The 27,008-nt window shown below is 44.6% G+C and overlaps 2 protein-coding genes across 6 annotated transcripts in view; both read right to left on the bottom strand.

Moving 5' to 3' along the window:
- Positions 1-4,562, bottom strand: part of rock2a (rho-associated, coiled-coil containing protein kinase 2a) — a 37,584-nt gene extending 33,022 nt beyond the window's left edge. Inside the window, exon 1 of the mRNA XM_076299606.1 lies at positions 3,775-4,562. Coding sequence (XP_076155721.1) covers positions 3,775-3,873 — 99 coding nt within the window. The 5' untranslated portion in view covers positions 3,874-4,562. The remainder of the gene's footprint in view (positions 1-3,774) is intronic.
- Positions 4,563-10,404: 5,842 nt separating this feature from the next.
- sobpa (sine oculis binding protein homolog (Drosophila) a) overlaps positions 10,405-27,008 on the bottom strand; it is a 74,833-nt gene continuing 58,229 nt past the window's right edge. For 3 of the 5 annotated variants that reach the window (XM_076299600.1, XM_076299601.1, XM_076299603.1), the window contains 3 exons: positions 25,546-25,641; positions 17,641-19,787; positions 10,405-16,718 (listed from right to left, as the gene is read on the bottom strand). In XM_076299600.1, coding sequence (XP_076155715.1) covers positions 16,670-16,718; positions 17,641-19,787; positions 25,546-25,641 — 2,292 coding nt within the window. In that variant the 3' untranslated portion in view covers positions 10,405-16,669. Of the gene's footprint in view, positions 16,719-17,622; positions 19,788-25,545; positions 25,642-27,008 lie in introns of all 5 variants that reach the window. The other 2 variants (XM_076299602.1, XM_076299604.1) reach the window with 2 other exon arrangements.

Below are 27,008 nucleotides of genomic sequence, written 5' to 3'. Positions count from 1 at the left end.
CACAACTACTCTTCTCTTAACACACAAAAATCTCTCCCAGTGCACCAATGCAAACCTGACAAAACACTGCAAACCCTCTCTGCGTGTGTGTCGGCTGCGAAAAGAAAGGGTGATTTATTTTCACTGGACTCTAAACACACCACTGTGGTCTGAGGGCGATGTAACAAGCTGCTCTGAATTGTGTGGGCAACGCAACGCTGAAATCCCTCTGGGAAGAAGCACACTGAACTGGACGAGCAAAGCGCTCCAGTGCATAATCCAAACTCAACTCTATGAGACCACAATGCATCATAGTGATAAGGTCATGAAAAGAGCAATGCAAAGAGAGAAAAAAGAGAGAATACCTTGGGCCTAAAAAAGGCCTGTGACAAAACCATCATATCTTTGCAATGACATGACCAGAGGCTGTTGGGAGAGTGGGATCAAAGCCAAAATGATTGTATAGACTACTATGGAGGTCACAGCAAGTCAATGCACTGAAATATATGCTGTGCGGTTCAAAAGAATGGAATTCAATTAGAACAAATGATGATAAAAACAAACCCCACAGAGTTAAACACAGGGCAGATTCAGCTCCACGCTTGATGGAGCCTGCAGTTGTCCTGCATGCCTAGAACCTCCGCTCCAGGTTTTTTGGTTTACAACTGGGCTTCACTGGGATGTGGAGTGACAGAGGAATTTTAATACTGTAGAGAGAGAGAGAGAGAGAGAGAGAGAATCTGGATCTCTGTCCCAAGGAGCCTGACAACCTCAGTTTGCTGCTCTGGGCCGCGGGGAGAGGGCAGCAGTGATAAGGAGCCATCAACATTCCAGACTCCAGAATGACTTCTCCCCTTTATCATGGATACCACAGGCCTTTTACGGATGCCAGACTGGTGCACTCCAAAACAGAAATAATAGCCAATTGGCAGAGCAATGTGGACCACTGACTGACTTGGGCCAAGCCTACTGCTACTTCGTGGGTGAGCGAAACAACAGGAAAAAAGAAAAGGGAAGGCAAAACTTCTACTTGGTTCACCAGTGTAACATTTTACGGCATTTTATGGCCTCAATCGAGACTTGTGGCTCTGGCTGCAGATAATGTAATAGATCAATGGTATGACACTATGACTGCAGCAATCACAGATCAAATTCCAGACACCTCATTAGATGCAGGTACCCAGTACTGAGCCAGCTTTCTCACATTTGCTGAAGGATGTCGTGGTTGAAAAATATGTACTCTTCCATGTTATGCACTCTTCTGTATATTTAAAAATGTCCTCCTTTAGATTGCTCAATGTGACAAGAGGCCAACCATCAACAAGACGTGAAGCTATTTCAAGGATAATGGTTGGAATCTGACACACAGACAATTCAGACTAATTACTTTGGCAGTGGCTTGTTCCAGCCTGTCTTCTATCTATTTAGACCATCAACATTCTGAAATCACAAAGATTTAATACTATTTAAACACTCATAACACTTACATAGCTCATTACATGGTATTAATTGAACATTAATGAAGAAATGTTTGCACTTGCTGTAATGTCAGCCTAACATTATGGGGTCTTTTCAAATCGGTCCACTGTCCACAAACAGAATGTGTTTAATAAATTATTTTTCCGGAAGTTACTTATAGATGAAGTGGTTATTAAAACACGAACAAGCAGGCTTGTTGTTACACTACCACTTTTTAGGCTGGACTTGGACGTCATGCCAAGAGGCAGGGGCAGGACAAGTTGTTGGTCACTCACAGGTCACAGTAAGCAAGACAGACAATAGATTAGGATGAGGGTAAAAAAGAATGTAGGTACAATATAAGTTGTCATTTAAGCCAGCATCATGGACTTGAACTTAATATGGAAAGCTACAGGAAACTGTTTAGCTTGCATAAAGACTACAGCGATGATGACCACCCCAATCAATGTGAAATGCAGAAGTGTAGTGTTAGAGGAACTGTTGGTGTCTTGAACAAATTTCATTTGGCTATTCAATATTTATGACAGAGGCATTAATCGACCAGTTCCTATGGGCAAATGTTGATAATTTCCCCCTGGATGACAGCTATACAATACATGCTGGAAGCTAATATAGACATTTGCAGACACACCACTAGCGTACCACAGGTAAAACCAATGAATCACCACATCCATTGAGAGCAAATTTCATATCACAATCTGACTTGCTGGGAAATTAATCGATGGGGAAAATCTTCAAGCTTCAAGCCTGTTTCACTGGCAAGAAAAGAATATCCCTATCCAGGATCACAGGAGCTTGTCAGATTGTAAGAAATTGTAAAACTGTCTGTTTGTGTGTGTAGATATGCACTGTAAGTGTGTAAGAGTGAGTGTGAGTGTGAGTGTGTGTGTGTGTGTGTGTGTGTGTGTGTGTGTGTGTGTGTGTGTGTGTGATTGAGAGAGGAGAATGCGAGTCCGTGTGATTTTCTGAGTGATGGTGCTTGAGAGTCTGTATCCTAGAGAGCCTCTTCCTGAGCTGCTTGACTCCAGCGAGCTCCTTCACCCAAACGGATCTGTACGTTCTCCGCTGGCCCCTCTCCGGTGCACAGCCACCATCCTCCGCTATCTCTGGCTGAGGCGACGACAGCAGGGGACTGGCTATAAATGGCTGTGGATGGGAGAGCTGCCCAAGCACCCGGCCTGTTCCCTCCCACGTGCGACTTCCCACTCTGCTTCTGACCACAGCATCTATCCTGCTCAAACCTCTCCCACTCATTCTCAGGAAATAAACACACATTCTTTTGCTCACTGCAAAAAGGGGGCTCTTCACGCACTCCAACAATGTCAGCTCACTTCGAGGGTTGAAACACATCCACTCAACAGAGAAAGAGGGGTAAAAGGATGTCCACAGGGGCATGTTCTGTTGACATGTTCACCGGTGTTTGTTTAGCAGACATGCAGTTGTAAATCTAGTCACATTAGGGCAATAAACTGTTTAGTATCCACTCTCCTTGAACATGCATGCCACTAGATACATACAGTGATGGCCTTCAAATAGCTTACACTCAAGTGATTTGCACAACCTGAGAATTTCAAACCAAGCCAGAAGAGTGTGTCTTTACAACTAAATGGCTAGTATGTTCTAATGCCAATAAATATTCATAGCTTTGAAATACTGACTAATTTTCTTGCATTACCAAATGGAATGAGCCTAGATGTCACTGTGTATATGAAACACGCTGGTAAACATCCCTGAATTAATTTAGGCCTACATTACCAAAACCTACACAGAAAATAGGCTACAGGCAACTAAACACAAGACCCAGGTAGCTTACTGTAATGACAATTAAATTAAACCATTGTTGCGGACCTTCTGTATTTGGAAAACGGCTGATTAAATAATTGTATCACAATCTGCCTGTTATCCTGTGTAGCCTACAGTTAAAAAACCTACTTTTGAGACGGAGGGCTTACATTCCCACTATTTAAAAAAGACAGTGGTAAACTACATTAACTTATTATTCAAGCCAGACAAGTAGCAGAATAGTAGCCTATATTAGACAGTATATTAACAGTATATTAGGCTACAACAAGACTATCGATGGACTACAGTTGACAGCAGTCAAACAAGGAAGCAAAAATCATCCCATAGCCTCACAGACAAAACATGTGCAATTACTGTCACACAACAAGGAAAAAAAATTTAACAATTTGATTGACGTTGCGTTCGAGTGGGAAACAAACATAGCAATCATGTAGCAACCGCTTCAAGACGATATCCGCGATACCAGGCAACAAAACAACTCGCCTCATGAAATATACATAACCGCAAACTTACCAGTAAACTTTCCAAATTAACCGCCGACCTGGGGTCTTTGATCATGGCTTCCAGTTTCTGCAACCGGTTTTCCATCCTTCTCTCAGCTCCAAACGACATTTTAAATAGTAAGGCAAGCGTTCGTGAAGAATGTGAATATCTAACGAGCTCTCTCTCCTTAACTTCTTAGGTTCACATTAAAAAAATATTTTCTTCTTGGGCAATGGCCGTGGGCCTAGACAGGCTCCGACTCGCCGCCCTCTGAAATTGCCTCCGACTCGTGTCCACAATAAAAGACAAAAATAATCCACAATAGTGTGGGGTCACTCCACAAACCTCTTTACTGATGTAAGCCTTGTTTGTTTTAAGTCCGATGCGATCAAACTTCCCCTTCCATGCTCAACAAGAGAGGTCCTGTATCTTTGATGGCGCGATAAAGTTTTGATTTTGAGGGGATTCAGCAACAGGGCGTTTTCTTATCCCCCTCCCCTCCTCTTTTTTCGGCGCTTCGCACTGCTTGCGCCTAAATTTTAAAAAATTGCCGTTCATACACAGTCCGTGGTATTCAAAACCCAGGCGTTTTCCCTCCGTCCATGTAAAGTGCAAACTCCACCCGCGACATCGCCAGCACAATAACGATGAATTAACATCAAAATAACACTGTAACGCAAATGAAAAACGCTCCACCGCCGGCTGCCCTATCGCGTTTCCCCAAAACCTTTCGTAAAGTCCGTCCTCATCTCAAGAGTTGGAGGGGCTACTTCCACCTTCGGTAGCCTACTCCATAGCGATTCCTTGCAGCTCCTGTTGCTCGCGTTCTCTTTCCTCTGACATCAACACGCAGACACAGCCTACTTTACCCAGAAGCCTTCTGTGCTGCTTAGACCCACCAGTGTAGTATGAAGGGAGGAATGTCCGGCGGCAATGTTTGAACCAACTCATTCCCCGCTCACCAGTCGCTGATTACCTAAACAGCTGAAGGCTTCAAAAGGGGGGAAAATGCACTGCCAAAAGGACATTTAAGCAGCCATACTGCAGTCAACTCAAGATGAATAAAGATATGACGCAAACCTCTACAGTTAAAAGAAAACCTAGTAAGTCTAGCCTAGTCTGGCAACACACACACACACACACACGCACACACGCGAAAGAGCTCAGACACAATTTGGCCATAACATAGCCTATAATGGATACTTTCTAACGTTCCGTTATGGGCCCAGTTGGACGATTAGGGCATCCAGCTCATTATATTAAACCATCTGCCATTCCACATATAGCTTGACCCAGTAAATAGTCTGAACTGAGATCGATTAGAGTCATTAATAGATCTGAAAATCTGAAAATCGAATGACCTTTATCCTAAAGTTTTATTAATCAGTTACCAACCTAAAAATATACTAAAATACCAACTCGAGTGGGTCCCTAAATTGCCGGACTGACAGGGCATATTATCTATTTAAGCTTATTTCAGGTGCAAAGGGAATAATTAGGCCTACGTTAACATTCAAACAGATCTAGATGCAAAAGAAAACCACATCATCTTAGCAGCATTTCATAGGCAGATTTACCAAGGGTAACTTGTTATCAGTAGCCCTCATACAATTAGATGATTTAAAAACAATCTCATGTCACTTCAATATGAAATGTCAACGTTATATGTTCAGATCACCTCAATGCGACAGATGGAAAGGCAGCCTTGTGAGAAACAGTATAATAGTGACCTCTTATGGGTTTAAAGACAAACAGCATCGCAACACTTGTAGGCTACTGTTATATTCTTTTCTCCAGTAGAGGACGCCCTCTTAAAGTACATGACCAAGAAAGACAGGCCTTTATGAGGTCGTGGGTTGGGTTCGAATATTTCCTGTGAAGCTCATGTTGGTCCACACAGACCACAACAAGCACAGTGTGACCAAGACAGTGTATATGGCAGAAATGAGACCAAACAAAACGAAAATAAACCAAGACAACACAAATATACAATAATCTGCTAAGATTAGATAGATTAGATTAGATTCAACGGTGGGATGGGTGTGTGTGTTAGTGTTCCTACCCGAACACAGAAAGTTGCTAGGTCAGTAATCGTAGCTCAGACAATGGCAGAAGTCCTTGGTTATGGAATTTAGCTGACACTTTTGTCCAAAGCAACTTACTAAATAAAACAATACTATAGTTAAAAATGAACAGTAAACAGTTTTAAAAAGTTGGTAAGACTACATTAAGGAAAATAGAAATAATAACAATAATGTCAATGCAATATCATTATGAACTACCAATAATTTAAATAAACAATACCATATACAAACGATAACTATAGGCTATAATAATCAATATAAGCTAATAACAACTCCACTCCAATAACGTACAAGCTCACACACACACTCACACACACGCACGCACGCACACACACAGGCACACACACACACACACACACACACACACACACACAGGCACGCACATACAAGCATACACAAAGTTTCAAGAGTAGGGGAAGGAGTAGGAGATGGAGACAAGCGTGATTTATTTTCACGGAGAGGATGTACACGACTGAGCGGCAGTCATATTTTGTATGCGTGCCTACATTGCAGGTACATTTTAGAACAGTAGAGCTACATGCATTCATTCCCTTTATTGTCTTTCAGTAGCCTGCCCTATCCTATATAGATCATAGCTTAGTTGCCTTGTGCATTAATATGACTTGACATTTTAGAGTACATTTCTGCCAGTCTAGTCTTTTTGCACTTCTTTAACCAGGGAAAACTTTTAAGATAGAACCCTGTCGACGCTCTACTTTGAATTGAACTTTGAAAGTGTAGAAAACTGCGCTCTTTGACAAGAGACACTCTAGGTGGGTTTGGTGTACATAAATGAATGACTATACTGAAAAGAACCCATGCCTAATGAGAATTATAGTGTAGGATCTGTGATATTGTGGGGCTGTTTCTATTCCAAAGACTCTGAGAATCTTTATTAAGGTGCATGTATCATGAACTCCAAGAAAAACCTGAGTATTTTCAATGAAAATCTGAGCCATTGCCATATCAGTCCCCTGGTCTAAACTCCACAAAACAGTGGGGGTGAGTCCATGCACAAGTGAGGCACTACGACCTGGAGAGATTTTGTAAAAAGGAATGGTCCCATTGCTTTGTATTATCCAACTTTATGGAATGCCATAGGAGAATATTATAAGCTGTTTTATTGAGAAATGAAGGCTTAACAAGGTATTACATACAAGGGTGCCAATAATTGTGGGCAATGTGTTTTTGTTAAAATGTTGATTTCTTTATGAGGTATTTTTGTTTGTCCTTCTGTAAGGGTTCTCCCATGTCCACAAAAGAACTCTGGATCTCATTCATATACTGTAGTGACGATTGGGTCCTTGGTTACCTGTCTGACCAAGGCCCTTTGTCCCAGATTAGTCAGTTTGGCTGAGCGGCCAGGTCTAGGAGAACTGTTGGTTGTTCCAATCTTTTCCATTTGAGAATGGTGCTCTTGGGCACTTTCAATGCTGCCGAAAGTTTCTTGTATTCTTCAGATCTGTCTTCACATAACCCTGCTCACATCTACGGACAATTCTCTTGACCTTGTGGTTTGGTTTTCGCTCTGACACTATCAACTTTGAGGCCTTATATAGACAGATGTGTGCCTTTCCTAATGATGTCCAATGAATTCATTTAGGCACAGGTGGACTCCAATCAAGTTATAACCAGAGCTCAATTACAAGCGTCATAACAAAGGGTATGAATGCTTATGTAAATGAGATATTTCTGTATATATACAGCGGGAAAAATAAGTATTGAACACGTCAACATTTTTTTCAGTAAGTATACTTCCAGTGAGGCTATTCGCATAAAATTTTCACCGGACATTAGTATTAACTTAGGTAATCCACACATATATAAAAATCCAAACATTAATGTCTAAAAGTAGAGTTATGAGTAAAAAAGTGGAATGGCACAGGGAAAAAGTATTGAACACGCTAAGAAAAAGCAGTACACAAACGCAAAGAATGGCAAGGAACAAACTGGAATCTATAAGTAGTTAGAGAAATTATCCCTCCTATCTGTGCAAATTAATATAAGCTGGGTTAGTACATACTGGTAGGCTATAAAAAGGTTTTTTGTTACCAAGGTGTCACACAAGAAACATTTCATGATGGGTAAAAGCAAAGAGCTCTCCCAAGACCTTTGCAACCTTATTGTTGCAAACATATCAATGGGACTGGTTACAGATGCACTTCAAAACTATCCAGCAAGCAGTATTGTAGCCATTATCTGCAAGTGGAAGGAACATCACTGCATCATCAACTGGCAATGCACAGGATCTCCTTGCAAGATTTCTGACCAGGAAGTCAGAAGAGTAGCCCAAGAGCCAAGGACCACTCGGAGAAAGCTCCAGAAAGACTTGGAGGCAGCAGGTACAATTGTTACAGAGAAAATCATAGGTAATGCACTCCACCGCCATGGCCTCTATGCACGCTCATCCCGCATGACTCTATTGCTGAAGAAAAAACATGTCAAAGCTTGTTGAAAATTTGCTACACAACATTTGGACAATCCTATGAAATACTGAGAGAATGTTTTCTGGTCAGGCAAGAGCAAATTTTAACTTTTCGGATGTCATACTACACACCATATTTGGAGGAGAAATGGCACTGTGTATCACCCTAAAAATACCCTACCAATAGTGAGGTTTGGAGGTGGTGGCATCATGGTGTGGGCTGTTTTTCATCTCATGATACTAGCAGACTTCATACAGTTGAAGGAATGATGAATGGAGTCATTTTGTTCTGGGAGAATCTTTCCATCCACCAGGATGATGAGGATGAGACATGGCTAGACCTTCCAGCAGGACACCCGTCACAACCATTCAGCAAAGGAAGATCTCAATTGGTTTCAGAGAAATTAAATCAAGGCCCTGACTTCAATCCAATTGAACAGTTTTGGAAGTTAACTAAAGATCAGGATTCACAAGATGGACCCCTGGAATCTTCAATATTAAAGGACTATCTGTTTAAAAGAATGGGCCAAACTCACACCAGAATACTGTGACTGATTAGTTTCGTCATACAGGAAATGCCTTGAAGCCGTCATTACAAATAAAGGCTTTTCCACAAAGTATTTAAGAAATTTCAGCAGGTGTGTTCAATACTTTTTTCCTGTGTCATTCCACTTTATTACACATAACTCTACCTATGGACTTTAATGTTTGGATTTTATTATATGGGTGGATTAACTGAGTTAATACTCAGGTCTGGTGAAAATGTCATGCAAATAGCCTCATTGGAAGTATACTTACTGAAAAAAATGTTGACGTGTTCAATACTTATTTTCCCCGCTGTATATATATATACATATACATATATACATATATATATATATATATATATATATATATATACATATACATATATACATATACATACATACATATATATACATATATATACATATATATACATACATATATATACATGTAGCTCAATAGGTAGCGATGCACTCTCTGATGCAGGAGACCGGGGTTCGATCGATCCCTGCTCACTGCAACAATTTTAAAGGTGCATTTCTCACAGCTAAACCAAGCTAGATAGAGAGATATAGTATAGAGAGATAGAAGGTTGGGCTTGTGGAACTATAGGCTACATGGTCCTCGCTTTAGATTGGGGGGCTGCAAAATTTACTACAAATAGGTAAGAAAGGTCTTATAAGCGTATTAGTTATCCACCTCTTTGTCTTATACACCATTAACAAGCATTAACAAGCTGCTTGTTAACACTTACAACTGTTAACAAATATGCTTGTAAGTAACCTAAAAGGCTGCTTATTAACACTTACAAGCTGCATGTTAACAGTTAGTTAATGTTATTAAAGGATAACAACAGTTAACTAACTGTTAGTAATGAATTGTTAACTGCTTATTATGCACTGTTAATACCTAATAAGCACATGTTATTCTAAAGCGTTACCAAGTTAATTTAATGCCATGTAGGCTATGCACAAATATTGTGGGTCAACGCTCCCACACCCCACACTATAGCTTTAGTTCATACAAAAGACTGTAACAAACCCCATAATGCAAAAGGTAAGTGCAGGTATCTTTTATTTCCACATCAGCCAACTGGAAATCATCAACCAGTCACAAAAGCCATGAGTCTTCCAAAATCTTAGAAAAAGGAACAAAGGAGCAGCATGTTCTAAAGCTGCATAACACCACAAATGCTCCTCGAAGAATGAATCAAACCAGGGAGCTTATCGTTTAGTTTCAGTACATGAAGGAAAGATAATTAACCAATAAGGAATCCCACAGTAGGGCCTATCTTTTCAATTATATGCTTGTAAGAGAACAGAGAACACATCCTTATTTTCCTGTGCAGGATTATGAGGAGGTCATCACAGGACATGTTTGGATGTTTTGGTTTAACTGACAACTTCAACAGAGCCTTCTCTAAGCCCTTTCATCAGGTGAAGTTCTGTGAAGGAATTGCGAGAAAGAAATATCTGTGTTGAAACTTAATTTTAAGATGCTTCAGAAATCTATATCTAAAGGTTGTTGTAACTCAACAGGCTGTATTTAACAAGAATAAACAGTGACTTCAGTTCCCATTGGAATTGCAAGACAAAAACACAGAGAAAACTGTTGGTGTGGGCCTCTATTTATTATTTTCAATAAGCAATTCACCGGGTAAAACAAATACTGTTACAACACAAAAAAAATGATACATTGTAAAGCAAATCTTGGCAACAAGTTTTATAACAACTTCATAATAAAAAGACAAGAGTTTTTCTTTTTTCTTTTCGCTCATCAAGCTGTTTTCTCCCTTTAAATTAGAAAAGAACAGACACTCTTCACCGGGCAACTATGTTGCAGCAAAATGCGCTGTCCAAAGAACCTCTCTCTCTCTCTCTTTCATAATTTGCAAATGCAAACACTTGTCAATAATAAATAATACTATAAAATGTTCTGCAAGTACACAAAAAAGTTGAGAATTCACCACAAGGTCAATGTACAGAGGAAGGGAGTGGGAGTGAGGGAGGGGTCGGGAAGCTGGGTAAATAGATTTAGCAAAATCTGGGGTCATACAAGTCACAGAAAAGCATCTATACATCAACACTAGCAAGATAACAAAGTTGTTTTGATTTTTTTTGTAAGTTTTGTTTTTTACAAAGTGGGATTTTAAACAAGCAAGCATCTTCTTCATTGTCTGACCTATGGAGCGCACAAGCGAGATTTAAGGCAGCATTTCTGTTCACCGTTGAAAAGTAACACTAAAACATTACAAATGTTTGTTGTTTTTTTCTTGTTGTTGTTTATCTTGATTTTCACAAATCCCTCATACTTAAAGAGTAGGAAGTTGTCATTGCATAATTCTGGCTCTTGCTGTAGTCATCCTCTCTGGTTGAGTAAGTTACTAGGCCGCTCCCCCTGTCTATCCCATGCCCCATCCCAATAACCAACAGAATCAACAACTGTTGCGTTCAGTGCCAGATGCCTCCGCAGCTAGGACTAGAACAGATGCCACTTCAGTGGTGCTATGAAGTTAATAATGCCAAGACCACTGGATGCTTCCAAAATGCTTAATAGAGTTCTGAAAGATGAGAATATAACTGGTAGTGCTGGTATTGTTCTTTTTCTCTCTATATGTTGGTACGTAAGTGTGTGTGCGTGTGTGTGTGCATATGTGTCAAAAGAGTAAGAATAGGTTCTCCCTAATTACAGACTTGCAAAGATGTGCATTTGTACATTTTCACATTGGCACATTTGACCCTATCATGAACTTTTTAACAACACTCACGTGCTGTACATTACGCACTTCAACCCATATGATGTTTATGAGCTCTCGTTTGTGGCTCACACATGTAATTGGCAGTCCCACCGTATACCATGGACAATCCTTATGCCATTGTATGTAATATGCCTAGGAACATAGTTTCCCATGTTTTTAAATCACTTTTTTTCTTTTCGGGTACGTTGTTGATTAAACACAGAATATAACCACACTGACACCTGCTGGAGATGTTGCCATATTACCACATTCTTTGCTAATGCCCTCATTCTTAGGGGCCTGACTACACTGCTTTAGCTTTGTTGCCTTTTTGCAATATGGTCTTTTTCTTTTCTTTTCTTTTCTATTTTCAAAGAAAAATACCATGCAAAACCATCGAGGACTACAGCATTTGCAACTCATGTAGTTGTAGTCCTGCAACCATGCTAATCTGTGATGTGCTTTTACTTCAGAAACATCAGTGGGCACCAGTCTTTTTATGAATGTGACATGGACAAACATCAAGTGTGATTCAAAGGTTATGCACATGTCTACAGCATGAGTCAGCAGCTTGAACAAGACGGGGAGAACATCAGTTGTGGAGTCTCACTATCTACATCAGTCAAGGGCAGTGTCAGTCTGCGGTCAGGAAAGCCACACAATCACACACACACACACACACACACGCACACAAACACAATGACACACACATATATTTCTGCCACACAACAAAAGCTGGTGTCATTGTCTCCCACAGTCTCCCACGTCTGTCAGGAACCGCAGTCACTACAACAGTTTCCAGTTTCATCGCTATATCTGTCTCAAACCGTCTCCCAGCTACGGTTACACCAGCAAGGTCGCACAGACATGCAAACTGAGAAATGGAAATCATATTTCCATATCTCTGGCCTTACACACAGACCTGGGTGCACTTATGGATTAAGAATGGCCTTTTTGTCAGTGGGGCAAAGCAAAGAAATAACAGAGCATTTGATATTACCGCAGGCTTGGCTGAAGGCTTGTAAATGAATGGGTGGCCCATGGTGAGTGAATTACAGTGAATGTGAGTGTTTAGAAACATAGCTCTTTCTGTAAGGTTATACATATCAGTACAATTAGGCTGTGTTTGTGTACATGCATGTGTGTCTGTGTATAGAGCTTGTCAGGCTTTCAATCATATCTGTCACACTACTGCCCCCTCAGGAAACCCCCCCAAAACAAAACAGTACCTTTATAAGAAGAGTTATGGTAACATGATAAGGGTAGACATGACAGCTGAGAAACAGGATATCTAATCAATTTAAAAAAATGATTTTTCCTCAGTCCAGGAGACGTGTGTGTTTCCCTGAGCACTGTGGGCAAGTGTGTGTGAGTGTGTGTGTGTGTTTCTGCCATTTATTTACATATCGAGATTACATGTCTGTAGTGTGTGTGTGTATGTGTATGTGTAAGTGTGTGTGAGAGAGAGAGAGAGAGAGAAAGAGACAATGTGCAGACGTGGTGTGTGTATGGATGTGTGTGTGTGTGTGGTCTGAGTATATGTTCACACAATGTCCTTAGCAGGATATTAAGTGCATGTGCACTGGTGTACAGTACTGTACGTGCTTGCTGGTGTGTCTGGGAGCAAGAGCCCCCGGACCGTTTAAGGGCTTGAATCTGGAAAAATCACGAAGACAACTGAGCAAAAAAGCAACAGAAGAAATCGGAGGCATTAATTAGAGGGACACTCGATCCCACTCTTGGCGTGAGTGAACCAACTCTGAAATGCCTGACCATCAACACGGGCCAGGTTGGGTTACGGAGCACTCTCTGAGTCAACAGTCTCTAATCTGGACACTGGTGTCTGGTTCCACTGGCTTGGCGGACATAAAGACAGACAAACACTAGGACAGAGTACAAGAGAGAGAGAAAGACAGAGAGAGAAGCAGAGAGATGTAGAGAGAGAGGGGTGGGATCAACAGTGATATACAGCGCAAATCCACTGCTTTTGACTCATCATGCATTTATCATGTGTGTTTGTATTGTCCATACATGTGGGTATGCTTCCGTGTGCATAAGGTACTGATTGTGAATGTCTGTGTATGTTTACAAACACTTGTGGTAGGTGGTGGTAGATATAAATCTGAACTTTCCTTCAACATTTAAAGAGCGCTAGTAAGGGGTATGCAAAAAAGAGTAAAGCATGGAGCTTTCCAGTAAACTAACTCCCTGCAGACTGACACAGGGCCCAATGTAAAATGGAGATGAGGAGCCAGTTGAAACGTGTAACAATTAGACCTCTGAGCTTTCTTTCGGAAAAAAAGAGAAAAGAAAAACATTTAACGTGAAACCAAATTCCTCAGGAAAGAGGTAAGGGGGATGGAGTGAGATTACACCTCCCTTTGTGTACCGTCCAGGAGCGGAGGGAGGGAAAAAAGTGAGCAGGAGGGAGAAGGAGAGGACTGTGAGAGTGGCGGGGAGCAGGGGGGAGACTTGGGTCAACTTTGGTGAGACAGATTGAAAAGAACATGAAAATCAGAGCAGAGGGAGGCTTTTTTTGGTACAAAAAATTAAGGGGAAAAAAATCTGGCACATACACAGTGAGCTCTGGATTTTGCAGGAAATCCCACACTAGCAGAAGAAATCTCAACTTTAGCTTGCTGAGTATTTCTTTTTTTTCTGATTAGATGCTAGTGACCAGACATCAGACTATTTAAACATGTATATGGACTGTGTGGCAGACATACGTAACTCTGTGTCTAATTGGACTCCTTTACATGTGATGTTTTGGCTTGAATTAAGTGTTACTATCTGTTGACCCTATCTGTACATTTTCAAGGATTTGGCTTTAGGAGACCGCTCACTTTTTTGGCAGTGTGGCAAGGACGCACACACGCTCGAGCTCAAATTTCCATTTCCGCACACAGTCATTGAAAGTCAACTGTATTACGGATGTGCTCGAGTGCGAAATTATAACACTAGTGGTTTGTTGGTCTGCAGATACAATATGTATTGTATATCAGCTTGGCTGCTCGACTTCCTGTGAGCTCAAAGTAAATCTTGGTGACAAGTACTTGGCATCTAAAATCTCTTGGGCCACACTGGTGCGCTCCAGTGCTAGAAAAGGACATGTAATTTAAGCGCAAGGGTTGTCCTCACAAATTATACTCAAAAATGAGTAAACTCTCTAAAAGAGACAACTTTCCCATTTCATAACAGGAAAGTCAATGACATATTATGAACAAAAAGATCCCTTAGGCTGAGAATTTAGCACTGCATAGATGTAAAGACAGAGGTGTTACCTTTGATTCAGGGCCTTTGCTCAGCATCACCCCCCTGTTAAGGTGTTCAGGCTGGCTGATTCTCACTGACTCATTACTTGGTTGTCAGTAGTGCAACCCTAACAAATTATTTCACAACAAAGATATTGGATTAACCCCAACAGAGAAAGATAGCCAGTCATTTCTGATTGATGTGTCTACAAAGACAAATTCCTGTATAATTTCACGTGCTGGCCCACCATAGACTCATTTGAGCCATCTTAGAGATGGCTTACACACTTCTCACGGACATAGACACAGGTCTCAGGACCCCTGTACATGGGACTCACTGATGAATGAAGAACGAGACTCATCAACCCTGTCCAGTCTTGACTTAAACCTCAACAACATCAAAGAATTGGAGCAATCAGAGGCCCTGATTGGTGGCTAGTTTTCATGACTAAAACAGCAATACGTTCTGATTGGATCAGTCCTCCAAAAAAAGTCCAGCTTGCTGCAGGGCCTCTCCACACACACACACGCACTCCACACATAGTCTGAACACGATGATGGCACTAGGATGGTCTGGGATTAGATGGTGTAGGCTGGCTGGCACAACAACCTGCTGCTGCATAAACTGTGGAATGGAACCGGAACTGCTACCCAGGGGCGGCCAGTGGCAGGATTTGGCACCCACGTGCCCCAAAGTCCAGGTTTATGCTGGTGAGGTCTCTACCCTGTTTGTCCACGAATCAGTGAGCATATACTCCATTGCACATCCTCTCGCTGCTTGAAAATCATGTACAAAAAAAAGGAGAGATGATGAAATAAAAAAAGAAACAGTCCAACACACTCCATTTTCCCCTTTCTCAACCTCCACTTTCTTCTTATGGTTCTGTCCATACGGAGGTGGAGAGAGAGAGAGAGAGAGAGAGAAAGAGAGTCCCTTGCTCCCCCTTGTCACTCAGCCGGAGGAAAAACACTGACAGGACATGAGGATGAAATTTCATCTCCTCGTCTTCACCTTCTCATTTTTTTAAGCAAGAAAAACATTCCCCCATGATTGTTTTACACCTTCCAGGAGTTCCTCTCTCTTTTTTTAACTCTTCGTCTTTTTTTCAGTTGGGCCAATTCATAAACATCAGCTCTGCTTGCAGTAGGGGCCGAGAGAGAGGTCGAAAGGTGTGGGGAAGTGGGGTTAAAAACCGAGGGAGAGAGAAAAAGAGAGGGAGAAAGAGCAGAAGAGAGAGAGGGGAGGGATAGGGGTCTGTGAGGCACAGACGTCTGACCATGTTGTCCTGGCACCCGGTCAGTCCACAGTGCAGTACAGCAAATCTCCACCGACTCCTTCCCCAGCAGGAGCCCCTATGAGGCCTAGCCACTGACGACAGCCTCAGCGCACTGGGTTTCACTGGACGTACACACACACACACACACACACACACACACATACACACAGCCTTATTTTTCAGATACAGTTAAAATGTCGTCCAACATCAGTGTTCCAGTGAGGCTGAGATTGCAGGTGAGGAGTGCAGGCCTGAGCAGAGGCTACTTTAGCACATCACAGTCCTCCAGCTGTGTGGTCTGGGACTCCGTCAGCTCTCTGTCCACGGAGGATCACCTCTCAGGTGAGGGGTTACGGAGAGGGGGGTGACACCTCATGACAGGAATGTCTCTAATGCGAGAAATGTGAGAAGAGGGGGTTTTGGTGGCCCGTACGGGGCCCTTGGGTGAAGGCTCCGTGTCATTAGCGACAGTGTGCTGTCAGTCTGGGGCAGAGACTGGTGCGTGGTGGTGAGCCAGTCGAGGAGCCCACTATGGGCAGCTGTGTGTGGAGGTGGTGGTGGTGGTGGTGGAGTAGGGTTGACTGATGGCTGGTTGTTATGGCGAGGGGCAAACGGCTGGTGGCTGCTCAAGGGACTTTCTTCATCATGTCGAATGTTGGCTGCCATCTGTCAGAGCTGGGGAGAGGAGGAACAGATAGGCAGAGAGAGAGAAAGAGACAGACAGAGAAAAATGCAAGGATGAATAATCTAATAATTGAGTCAATCAGTTCTGAAATTTTGTCTTGCAATACTGTTGCAACCGCATAAAGATATAAAGGGGTTAAAAGATTGTTATGCCTCTACACAGCTCAGTCAAATGTTCTTTGAACGATTCTTTGACTAAGCACATCTATTTAATCAGTCAAGCTAAATTCAATTAATGTGCCCGCAGCGATGTGCAACCTAATTAATAATGCAGTTACATATTGAACATTCATATCCTTGTAATGATATGACTTAGTGTGCAGATCCAGATGTACACCATCAACCTGTTCTCTTTTTTTCATTTGCAACAGCATTGCAGACATGTATTATTCATGATACAGTACATGCGTTATTAATCAGGCTTTCTTGACAGCTGACACCAGTGTTCCTGTTGTTGAGCAACAGGTGGTCATGAGATTGAAGCTTCAGCAGAATGTATGGTGCTTTTACAATATATGGAACTCATTCATTTTTTAAATGTGTTTTTTTTGTGTAAGTACACCATCTGTGCAAAATCTATGGTGCCATAATCAAAACACGTACATCATTGTTTCTTTTTTTCCATCATATAAACAAAGTATATGAATAAACAAAATGCTGTCAATATCAAAATTATATTCTGGAACTGAGCACACAGTGGATGTTCCATTGTCAGTGTACACCACAGCACAGGGTGACATCAGAGCACAGCACTCTATTAGAACCATAGTCATAAGAGCAACATGAGAACGAGCACACTTTGAAGATGTTAGTGGCATTATGAGAGAAAACCCCTGAGCACCACAGGCTGCTCTCTTCTGTAGCAACTCAAAGGCGTAGGGGTGAGCAGACCAACCTGTGCGGCTCCTCTCACTTGTTCTGATTGCGGATGCGCAGGCACCTCCTCTTCAAGGGCGGCTCCATCTCTGGGGGGCCCGTGGCGGTAAGCGGGGGGGCCAGGCCGCAGGGCAAGATGGTGGCCGTCTTATCGGCCGGCTTTGGCACGGGCTGGATCACGCAGCCAGCCTTGGGCAACAGGGGCAGCGCGTACGCGTGGTCCTCATCGGGCACGGCCCCGGGGTCGGCCAAGCTGGGCTCCCCGGGGCCCCCGGCGCCCCCCGCCTCCTCCGCGTTGTTGTTGTTGTTGTTGTTGTTGACGACGGCAGCGACAGCGGCGGCAGCGCCCCTCTTACCTGCGTCCCACTCGGCGGCGGCTGCGCAGCTGTTCTCCTTCAGCTCCTCGCGCTCCAGCAGCTCGGCGGAGGCCTGCTCGGCCGGCAGGGGCCGCTGGTCGGCCGCGGGCATCCGGGGTCGCGCGGGCTCCAGGGTCGGCGCGCCGCTACCTCCGTTCACGATCACATTGCACGGGGCAGCCGAGCCCAGCTCCGCAGCAGCAGCGGCTGCCGGGGTAGCCAGGGCGGGGAGCGCAGGGACGCTGCACGTGATAGGCTGGGCGAGAGGGGGCGTGGCGCCACAGAAGGAGGGGTCGGCGCAGGGTAGGGCCACTGAGTCCAGAGCGTTGCCCGCTTCTCGCTCGCTCTCCTCCGCACCGCGGCCCGTGGCGTTGCTGCTTGGCTCCTGCCGGCCGGCCTCTCCCTCGCCTGGCATTGGCTGACCGCCGTCAGCCTCCACCTTCACCTCCACACTGGGCACTGCCCTCTGGATCACCAGCTGCTGTCGAGAGCGGCGGCCGGTGGTCAAGTCGATCACCCCCTCCGTCGGCGGAGCGGCGGGCGAGCTGCAGAGAGAGCGATGAGAGTGACCGCTGCCGCTATTGAGGCTGCCCGCGCCGCTGCTGGGACTCTCTGCCTTCACCGTCAGATCCACCACTCCTGGCCTGCTCCTCTCGGGGCCCAGCGCGTAGCCCGAGTAGCCCAGCGAGAGAGTGTCCGTGCTGGGGGAGCCCTTCTTGGACTCCCCGCCCTCCCTCCTGGAGGAGCTGGGGGTGAAGGGCCGTGGGTCTTTGGAGTCCCCCGTCGGCCCTGACGCCGGTCTGCTGGGCACCGTGCCGTCGTTGCCAGGCCGGTCCTCGGAGGCCTTGGGGCTGTATGGGATGGGTACGGGGATGGGTATAGGCACGGGTAGAGGTACGATCACCGGGTACGGCACCAGTAGTGTGGGCGGCGGCACCAGCGGTGCCAGCGAAGGCAAGCCGAAGTTCATCATGGGTGGCATGTGTGGCAGTGGACCGCCTGGCATCATGTTGACTGGAGGGAAGGGCAGGCCGGGCATGTGGGCGCCAGGGTGAGGAGGCATCATCCCGGGCGGGTTCCCTCCACCCAGCGAGCCCGTGGAGGACGGGTGCATGTGGGGGGACAGCAGGGGCCGGTGCATGGGACTGGAAGGGGGGCCGAGGCTACGAGAGGGCGCGCCGCCCGTCATGCCGGGGATCATGGGATTGGACAGCGGGCTGTTTGGCCCGGGCGTGTGGGGGGGCCTCAGGAAGGGCGGCCGCATCTGCTGCATCATCTGGTGCTCCATGAACAGGGGCAGGGGGACCGGTCCGCGGGGCGTCATCACCATGGGGGGGCTGCCGGGGGGCATCCCGAGGGCCGGGTGTAGGCCAGGCACAGGCGGCGGAGGCGGGGGCGCCGTGGGGCTTTCGTGGGGCGGCCGCGGCGTGGGAATCTTTGCCGAGGACGACGAGGAGGACGAGGAGGACGACACGGAGGAACAAACGACGCCGTGTTCGGAGGGGGAACACGACGTGGAGACGGAGGGCCCGGCGGTGGACGTGGCGCCCCCTGGTGATGGGGCCTTGCGCCGCAACTCACTGAGAGGCGTGCTCCAGGACTCGGGGGTCAGGAGCTGCACCCCGGTGGCACCCTCACTCTTGCCCTCCATGGCAGAGTGGGGCGGGTTGCACAGGGCCCCCGGCAGGGCAGCCTGGGTCTCCTTGTAGAAGATGTCCATCTTGTACTGGTTCAGGCATTTGGCACTGCAAAACTGCAGACGTCTCTCGCCGGCACCAAAGTCCAGGTACTCCTTAGTGTGGCGAATGTGCTTGCACCAGTCACACACCTATGACACATATGCAAGAACAGCGAGAGTTACTTTTTCAAGAGATTTCGCACAATTATCAAATATGACAAGCACACTACAAAATAATAATTATGTTGTTAATTATGCCATTATTCACATTACAGGGGTCTGATGAACCTCTACTGATTAGCCAAATGTATTTGTGTGTATGTGTGTGTGTTTCTGAATAATTTCTTAATACTGTAAATGAAACATAACCTGGACAATGGAAGAAATGTACATACATTTTATTATTGTAGTGCTCAAGTGTTTAACAATGCATAATTTTGTAATTATAGAACGCCGATCTTAACTTTCCAGACATTCTCTTTCTCACTCTCTTTACACATTCTCTCTCATTCTCTCTCTCTCTCTCGCTCTCTCTCTCTCACACACACACACACTCAAACTGCATGCCTAATTGTCCCTTGAAGGGAAAGCCTTTTAGCTGTGGCTGTCAGTTGACCCTGCGGCTGTGCCAGGGGCAAGTGTGGAGGTGTGTGTGTGTGTTTGTGTGTGTGTGTGTGTGTGTGTGTGTGTGTGTGTGTGTGTGTGTGTGTGTGTGTGTGTGTTTGAGTGTGTGTGTGTGTGTGTGTGTGTGTGTGTGTGTGTGTGTGTTTGTGTATGCACCACTGAATATGTCTTGCCACAGACAGCATGTCCTCGGTGTGCATATGTGCTTGTCAGTAATTTGGCCCAGGGTTTCTCCGAATGCAAACACCCAGCAGTGGGGTGTGCTGGAGCTGTGTGTGTATGTGTGTATGTGTGTGTGTGTGTGTGTGTGTGTGTGTGTGTGTGTGTGTGTGTGTGTGTGTGTGTGTGTGTGTGTGTGTGTGTGTGTGTGTGTGTGTGTGACGTTGAGCGAGCATGACAGGGGGTAACGTGGAGGTGAGACAGCTACACAGAGACGGTAGTGGCGGGGACTAAAGAAACGGCCTCATCCTGCCCTGCTCTCCATGTTCGGGCTCAGCTGCACCATCCTGAGTGGCAGGTGGTTAAATGAAGCCTTTTGTCCTGAGCCCACCACAGCACCACCAACGCCACCGCCATGAAATTGGACTTTTCCTACTGCTTGTCCTTGCCTTGTTTCAACAATTTCCCTTAACCCTAATCCATTTCCCTTAACTTTCCTTATCGGTCTAAAAATTCTTGTTTTTCTCTTTTTCCCCTTCTCCTTCCCTTTTTCATGTTCAATCCTTCAATCCTTCCCTTCTTTCCACTCTCTTTCTCTCTCCCTTGCTTATTGATGAGCCACTCGAGTCGGAGGAGTTGCCTCTGCTCCCTCAGAGCTCAGGCACAAATCCTACACGCTGCTCTTTCGGCTCCAAGTTCCAGAGTGGAAGTGCGGCTTGGTCTGACTCAGGCGTGCCGCATGGGAGCGGGAGTGAAGCGGAGCAGCTTTACAGGTGGTGTGTGTGTGTGTGTGTGTGTGTGGGGGGGGGGGACAAGGCAGGCCCGGCAAGCCGATTTCCGAGCATGGAGGAGGGAGATTAGCGCTGAGGCATCGCAGGGAAGCGGCAGAGCCTCGCAGGAGATAATGAAGGCATTAATCAGCTGTCAAGGCCCTAAACGATGTGTGTGTGTATGTGTGTGTGTGTCTGTATAAATATGTGTGTGTGTGTGTGTGTGTGTGTGTGTGTGTGTGTGTGTGTGTGTGTGTGTGTGTGTGTCTGTGTGTGTGTGTGTGTGTGTCTGTGTGTGTAGGGGGCTGCATGATGTGCATGTGTGTGTGTGTGTGGGGAGGTGCAAATGTGTGTGTATGAGTATTTCAACTGTCAGAACCCTCAACGACATCCATCCATCACAGTAAACATCACACGCCACTACTGCATGCTGATGGGCTATGGGGCGGCACTATATGAGGGTCTTACATAGCTTGCAGACATGCTCTCTCTCTCTCTTTCTCTCTCACACACACACACACACACACACACACACACACACACACACACACACACACACACACACACACACACATAGACGCAATGTGAAACTAGCATGACAAGTTGTACATTATGCTTGAGTGCAGCACTATAAAATATCAGGATTTCCATTCCTCATGCATGTTGTAAAGTATGTTGTCAGGCCCACACACACTTGTTACGCTTGGTGTTTGTAACAGCATCTTTTGGACTCACTCTCTCTCTCCTACACCATGTCTACTATATTAGTGGGCAAACATTTCAATGACATCTCTTTGTGTAGGCACTATATACCATAAAACCATATAATGGCACTTCCACTCCCAGATAGTGTACACACACACACACACACACACACACACACACACACACACAAATATGGGCAGAAGGCGTGAATGAAAGAGATGGATGTGTCCTCTGACCACTGATGCCCAGATTGATGGCCAGTGCCAATACGTTTTAATTTTCGTTAAACGCCCAAACAACCCACCCACCCACACCACACTCCCCTGTCTCCAACTTTCACTTCCTGAAATTGTCCTGACCTTTTCTATCTGGTTGGTTCCCTTTTCTTTCTTTCCTATTCTTTCCTATGCCCTCGCTTTCCAATTTCATCTTGCCATGGGAGTGAAGGCCAAGTACTTATCTACCATCTTCTTCTCCTGTATGAATATGTGGAAAAAGCAAAACATTGCAAAACAACTGGGGAAACCCAGTCTGACAAGCATTTAACTTCCCCGGCTCAAATGTGCCCTAAAACATCCATCTTGGCGTATAGTTTTTTTTTCACTCACTCTCAATAAGAACCAGAGTTGCGAGTTAAGACAGTTCCCTTTGACTCAAGTCTGATTTATTTCAGGTTGTCATGGACACCTTAACTCAACTGTTGTGTGGAAATGCCCTGCCTGTTTTTTTCCGTGTCAGCAATAATGATCCAAGAGCAGAATATTCTCAACCTGTTCACTATTTAAGTCTCAGATTACCTCGGTGCTCACAGCGAGCACACTGGTCTAGTGCCGCCACATACATTAGCGTGGACACAGGAAGACCCCCAGTTGTTGTCAGTGTCTTTCATCACTACACATGGACAGTGTCTCGGGTTGCCGTGGCGGTGGCGTAAAAGCTAGCGTGCTGCTGCTAACTCTGGAGGCTACAGGGTCAGTCTGAGGCACAGCTGTTCAGACGGGGACATGGAGAGGAGACGGATGGGGGGGACACAATGTCTCAGGAAGTGATGTCTCAATGCAGACATCACCTGACTTGTCTGGGTTACACAGATCCACTGACTGAATGTTAAATCAGTTTGAATGATGGACAGATTTCACTTGCCACTTCACTTGCCACTTGCCAAAAGATGCTTTTTTAAAACTTGAATCTGATGCTGGTAAACCTATCCATAACACACACATACACACACACATACATACACACACACACACACACACACACACACACACACACATGCCTGCCTGCACGCGTACACACACAAAATTACACAGACACACACACACACACACACACACACACACACACATACAACTTGACTAAACCCTGTGGCTTATGTTACAGAGCTCTAATTGGAACTGTTTGGATTAAACTGAGTGTATCTGAAGCCAATTATTTAGACTCGACTTGGGCTAATCTCTGACAACATACAGTCCTTGAAAGTTGCTGTGTGGTTGAGAGATGCAACAAGCACGCAGAATATGATACTTCAGTGACAGATAAGTCAAGTGATTTCCTCGCATGATGAGTCAGAGAGCCTTATTTATAAACCCATCAGCCACTATTGCAGCCCACCCTAAACCTCCTCCTTGACCTCTCTCACTAGACCAGATCTCTTCAAATGGTGCTCCTCCCCACAATGGACATCTATGTTAGCTTCCATTTTCTGGCAGCAATGTACTGTAAAATGAGAAGCATATTTAATGGTAAGCTACCTCAGCCGTTGCAAATGAACAACATGCTAACTGACTTTTTCGTCAAAACAGTCTGTCACAAACAAAACTACTGGTCTGTGTTGACTTGTGATTGACAGGTGCCAATCACTGGGTTTCAGCTCTGAGACATTTGTACTGCATTAAGGTAGGTACGGTGACTCAGAAAGTTTAAAAGGCTGCTGCGTGAGTCAGGGCGGGATGATGGCGTTTCGGGAGAGTTTAAATTATAAATGTGTTTTAATTTTCTCGCCGCTGAAAAACCAAGACAGATGGAAAGCACTTAACGAGTCGCGCCACGGTGAGTGAAATTTCACTGCGCATTACGCTAATGGAGTTCTTTTTTCCTCCCTCTCATCCCCTCTCTCCGTCTTTTTTTTCTCAAACTTCTCGCTCCCTCCTTCTATCTATCTTTTACATTCTCCCTCCTCTCTCTCTCTCTGTCTTTCTCTCCTACTCTGTCTCTCTCACTCACACACACATACACACAGATGTTTGTAGTTGAAGGTAATTACCATCATTTATTTCTGCTGTAGTCGTTGAGCAGTGAGCTGGCGGTCGGACCGGTGCGGTGTAACCATGCACTTTGCCATAATTACCTTGCTACCTCACAGCGACAGACCCACGTCCACGTTGGACTTTTTTCTCCCCCTCTATCCTCCGCATAAAATCATTTCTCTGGCCGTATCGCTCATCCCTGACCCACACACCGGCCCCGCACACAGCCTCATTGCCTCCCTGGACGAGCAAATCGCCCATCAACGTGTCACAGCGCAAAGCCATCAATCAAGGCAGACTATGAAAGTGCTGTACTGTCCACAGCATCCGCTGGTATTTTGTGGTGTGCCAGAGCCCCAGGTGCATAGAGTAACGGTTTCCGCGGAAACCTCTACATCCTGAGTTTGTTCTCAAGAGAATTTCAGATGTGTTGGGAAGAGTATTTCAGGGGAATTTCGGGGTGTTTAAACCAGAATGATGGTTCTACAACACAGAGGTTTCTATTGGACTCTCCACTTTGGCACTGTGCACATGTATATATTGGAGTTTGTATTGGACTGCTGAAAGCTTTTTCCTCATCCAAAACATCATTTACAACATTAATTGTATAAACATGGACCAGATTTTGTGGTCTGATTGTGCCTCAAGAAACAACAATTAATACATTCCTTGTGATTAGAGTAATATATCAGTATATCATATACTAGAGAGGCCCAGGCAAAGCTTTCAGGAATAAAACAACTTACACTGACAATATTACTTACAGTGTTTTCACAGCAAGGACACTGGGAAACAATAAGGGAATTTTTGCATACAGGTATACATGTGCATGTAGACAAACACACACACACACACACACACACACACACACACACACACACACACACACACACACACACACACACACACAAAGAAAAGAAAACACATACAGAATACAAGAATTCCACACTCATCCATTCCTCCATCAGTATGACACACACACACACACACACACACACACACACACACACACACACACACATAATCAATGCTGAATGACAATGCAAAAAAATAAACATGGGGAAATCAATTTGGAATGAAAAAGTAAGTGTGCATGAATCCTATGTTAATGCATTGTAAAACTAATCACACTAGTCACTAGTTACTAACTATTCAATCCTTCTACTTCACTATATGTTCAGACAAAATCAGAAAAGGAGATGCTAATCAAGACACATGATATTGTGAAGAAAATATCTAATTAATGGAATCTAATTAACCAATTAGAGCCAATTAAATCTAGTTATGGGCTCTACATGAACACATGAGCCTAACTAGAGTAGATCAATGGAACACGTCTACAGCAATATCATTGTTACCACACTTGAGCTCTAGCTGAGTGTTAAATGCTTTATTTCTTACAAGGACATCGCTGTTTGTCTTGAAGACAAGCCTGGGAGTTTCCTTAGAATAGCTGTGGTGGGGTAATTTTTCGCCGTGGCCGTCTTCGTCTCTCGCCTGAAGGGGGAGAAATAACGGCCTCTTTTTACGGACTGACAAAAATAAAATGGAAAGAAAATAATAAAGGAAACAACAGAAGCTCATGAATGAAGTGACAATCATAAAGAGGTGTGGGTAAGAGTGAGGGGGAGAGGATTACGGTGAGACATGCACTGGTTTGAGGTTTGTCAGCAATAGACGTTTTCCTAATAACAGTGGTTTGTTTATGTAGAAGTTAGTGTGTACATGTGTGAATGCTTACATGTATGTGTATTTTGACAGGTACATAAGCATGTGTCCAGGGCAAATAGAAGAAAGAAACAATGTGACTCTAGATTACAATCAGTTTACAGTCTTGCACAGTTGAATATCTGACCAAGATACTTGTAGGGGACAGCAAATCTCAGTTCCTACTTTAAGACAGAAAGGCACAATAGATTCCATTAGGACACCTTCCTCATTCAGAATTGTAGATTGCAGTCCTTGATTGGGTCTCAATCTCACCGTCTTACATCTAGTCCATTCATGCATTAAAGCTCTTTTACCAGAGAAAGTCTTCAAAAGAAAACACAGAAAATGTGGTGTAATCCGTGCAATCTACAATCCTTTCAAATTCCAACAGATCATTAAAAAGGTTGAAATAGATCGCATCGCATATATCCATATGAAGAAATGTTTAAACAACTCATCATAATAGGTTCATACATGCCCTCTAAGGGTTTGTTAATAGTGACAGGACAAATAACTTTTAGTTGGTGGAAAATGAGGAATATCTCTAAATAAAGATATTTAAAAAGCACCTCAAAACATATCAACACGTTTACCTGAAGAAAATCAGTGAAAACCATCTAAGGATCTTAAACGTATGGACTCCTGATGCCTGAGGGACTTATGTTTGTGATATTTGGCCTGGATTTGTGTGTGTGAAAGAGAAAGAGAGAGTGTATATGTGTGTGTGAGAGAGAGAGTATGTGTGTGTGTGTATGTGTGTGTGTGTAACTCAGTTCATGTAAATGCCTCTGTGAGGGTAAATGTCTCTTGGTCTAATGCACTCTCCACTACACTACCACCAGTGGACGCCTCATTACCCAAACGTGACCCCGGAGCACGCAGGCCCTCTGGGCCAGGAGGAAGCATCGCCCACGCTCTGGTAGTGATGAAGCCCCAGGGATCTCCCACCATAGCGCAGCGCACACGGCAAATGTTTCACTTTCATAAACCAGTTGTGAGGGTTGTGTCTTGCAACCAAAATATGGACACTGTGAAGGCTGTTCACAGTGCACAGCCGTGCTGTCATAGGCTATGTAGCTCCAATGGCTGGTTCAACCTGCGGTGACTGTGTCTGCTTATTGTCACGGTTAGTCCTGACAGGAAGGCCCCGAGAT

The sequence above is a fragment of the Alosa pseudoharengus genome, unplaced genomic scaffold, assembly GCF_046254945.1.
Source record: "Alosa pseudoharengus isolate Yale_2024_CS ecotype anadromous, Long Island Sound unplaced genomic scaffold, YU_APseudo_1.1 YU_APseudo_1.1_scf_22, whole genome shotgun sequence".
Lineage (NCBI taxonomy): Eukaryota > Metazoa > Chordata > Actinopteri > Clupeiformes > Clupeidae > Alosa > Alosa pseudoharengus.
This window is presented reverse-complemented; position numbering and strand designations above follow the sequence as displayed.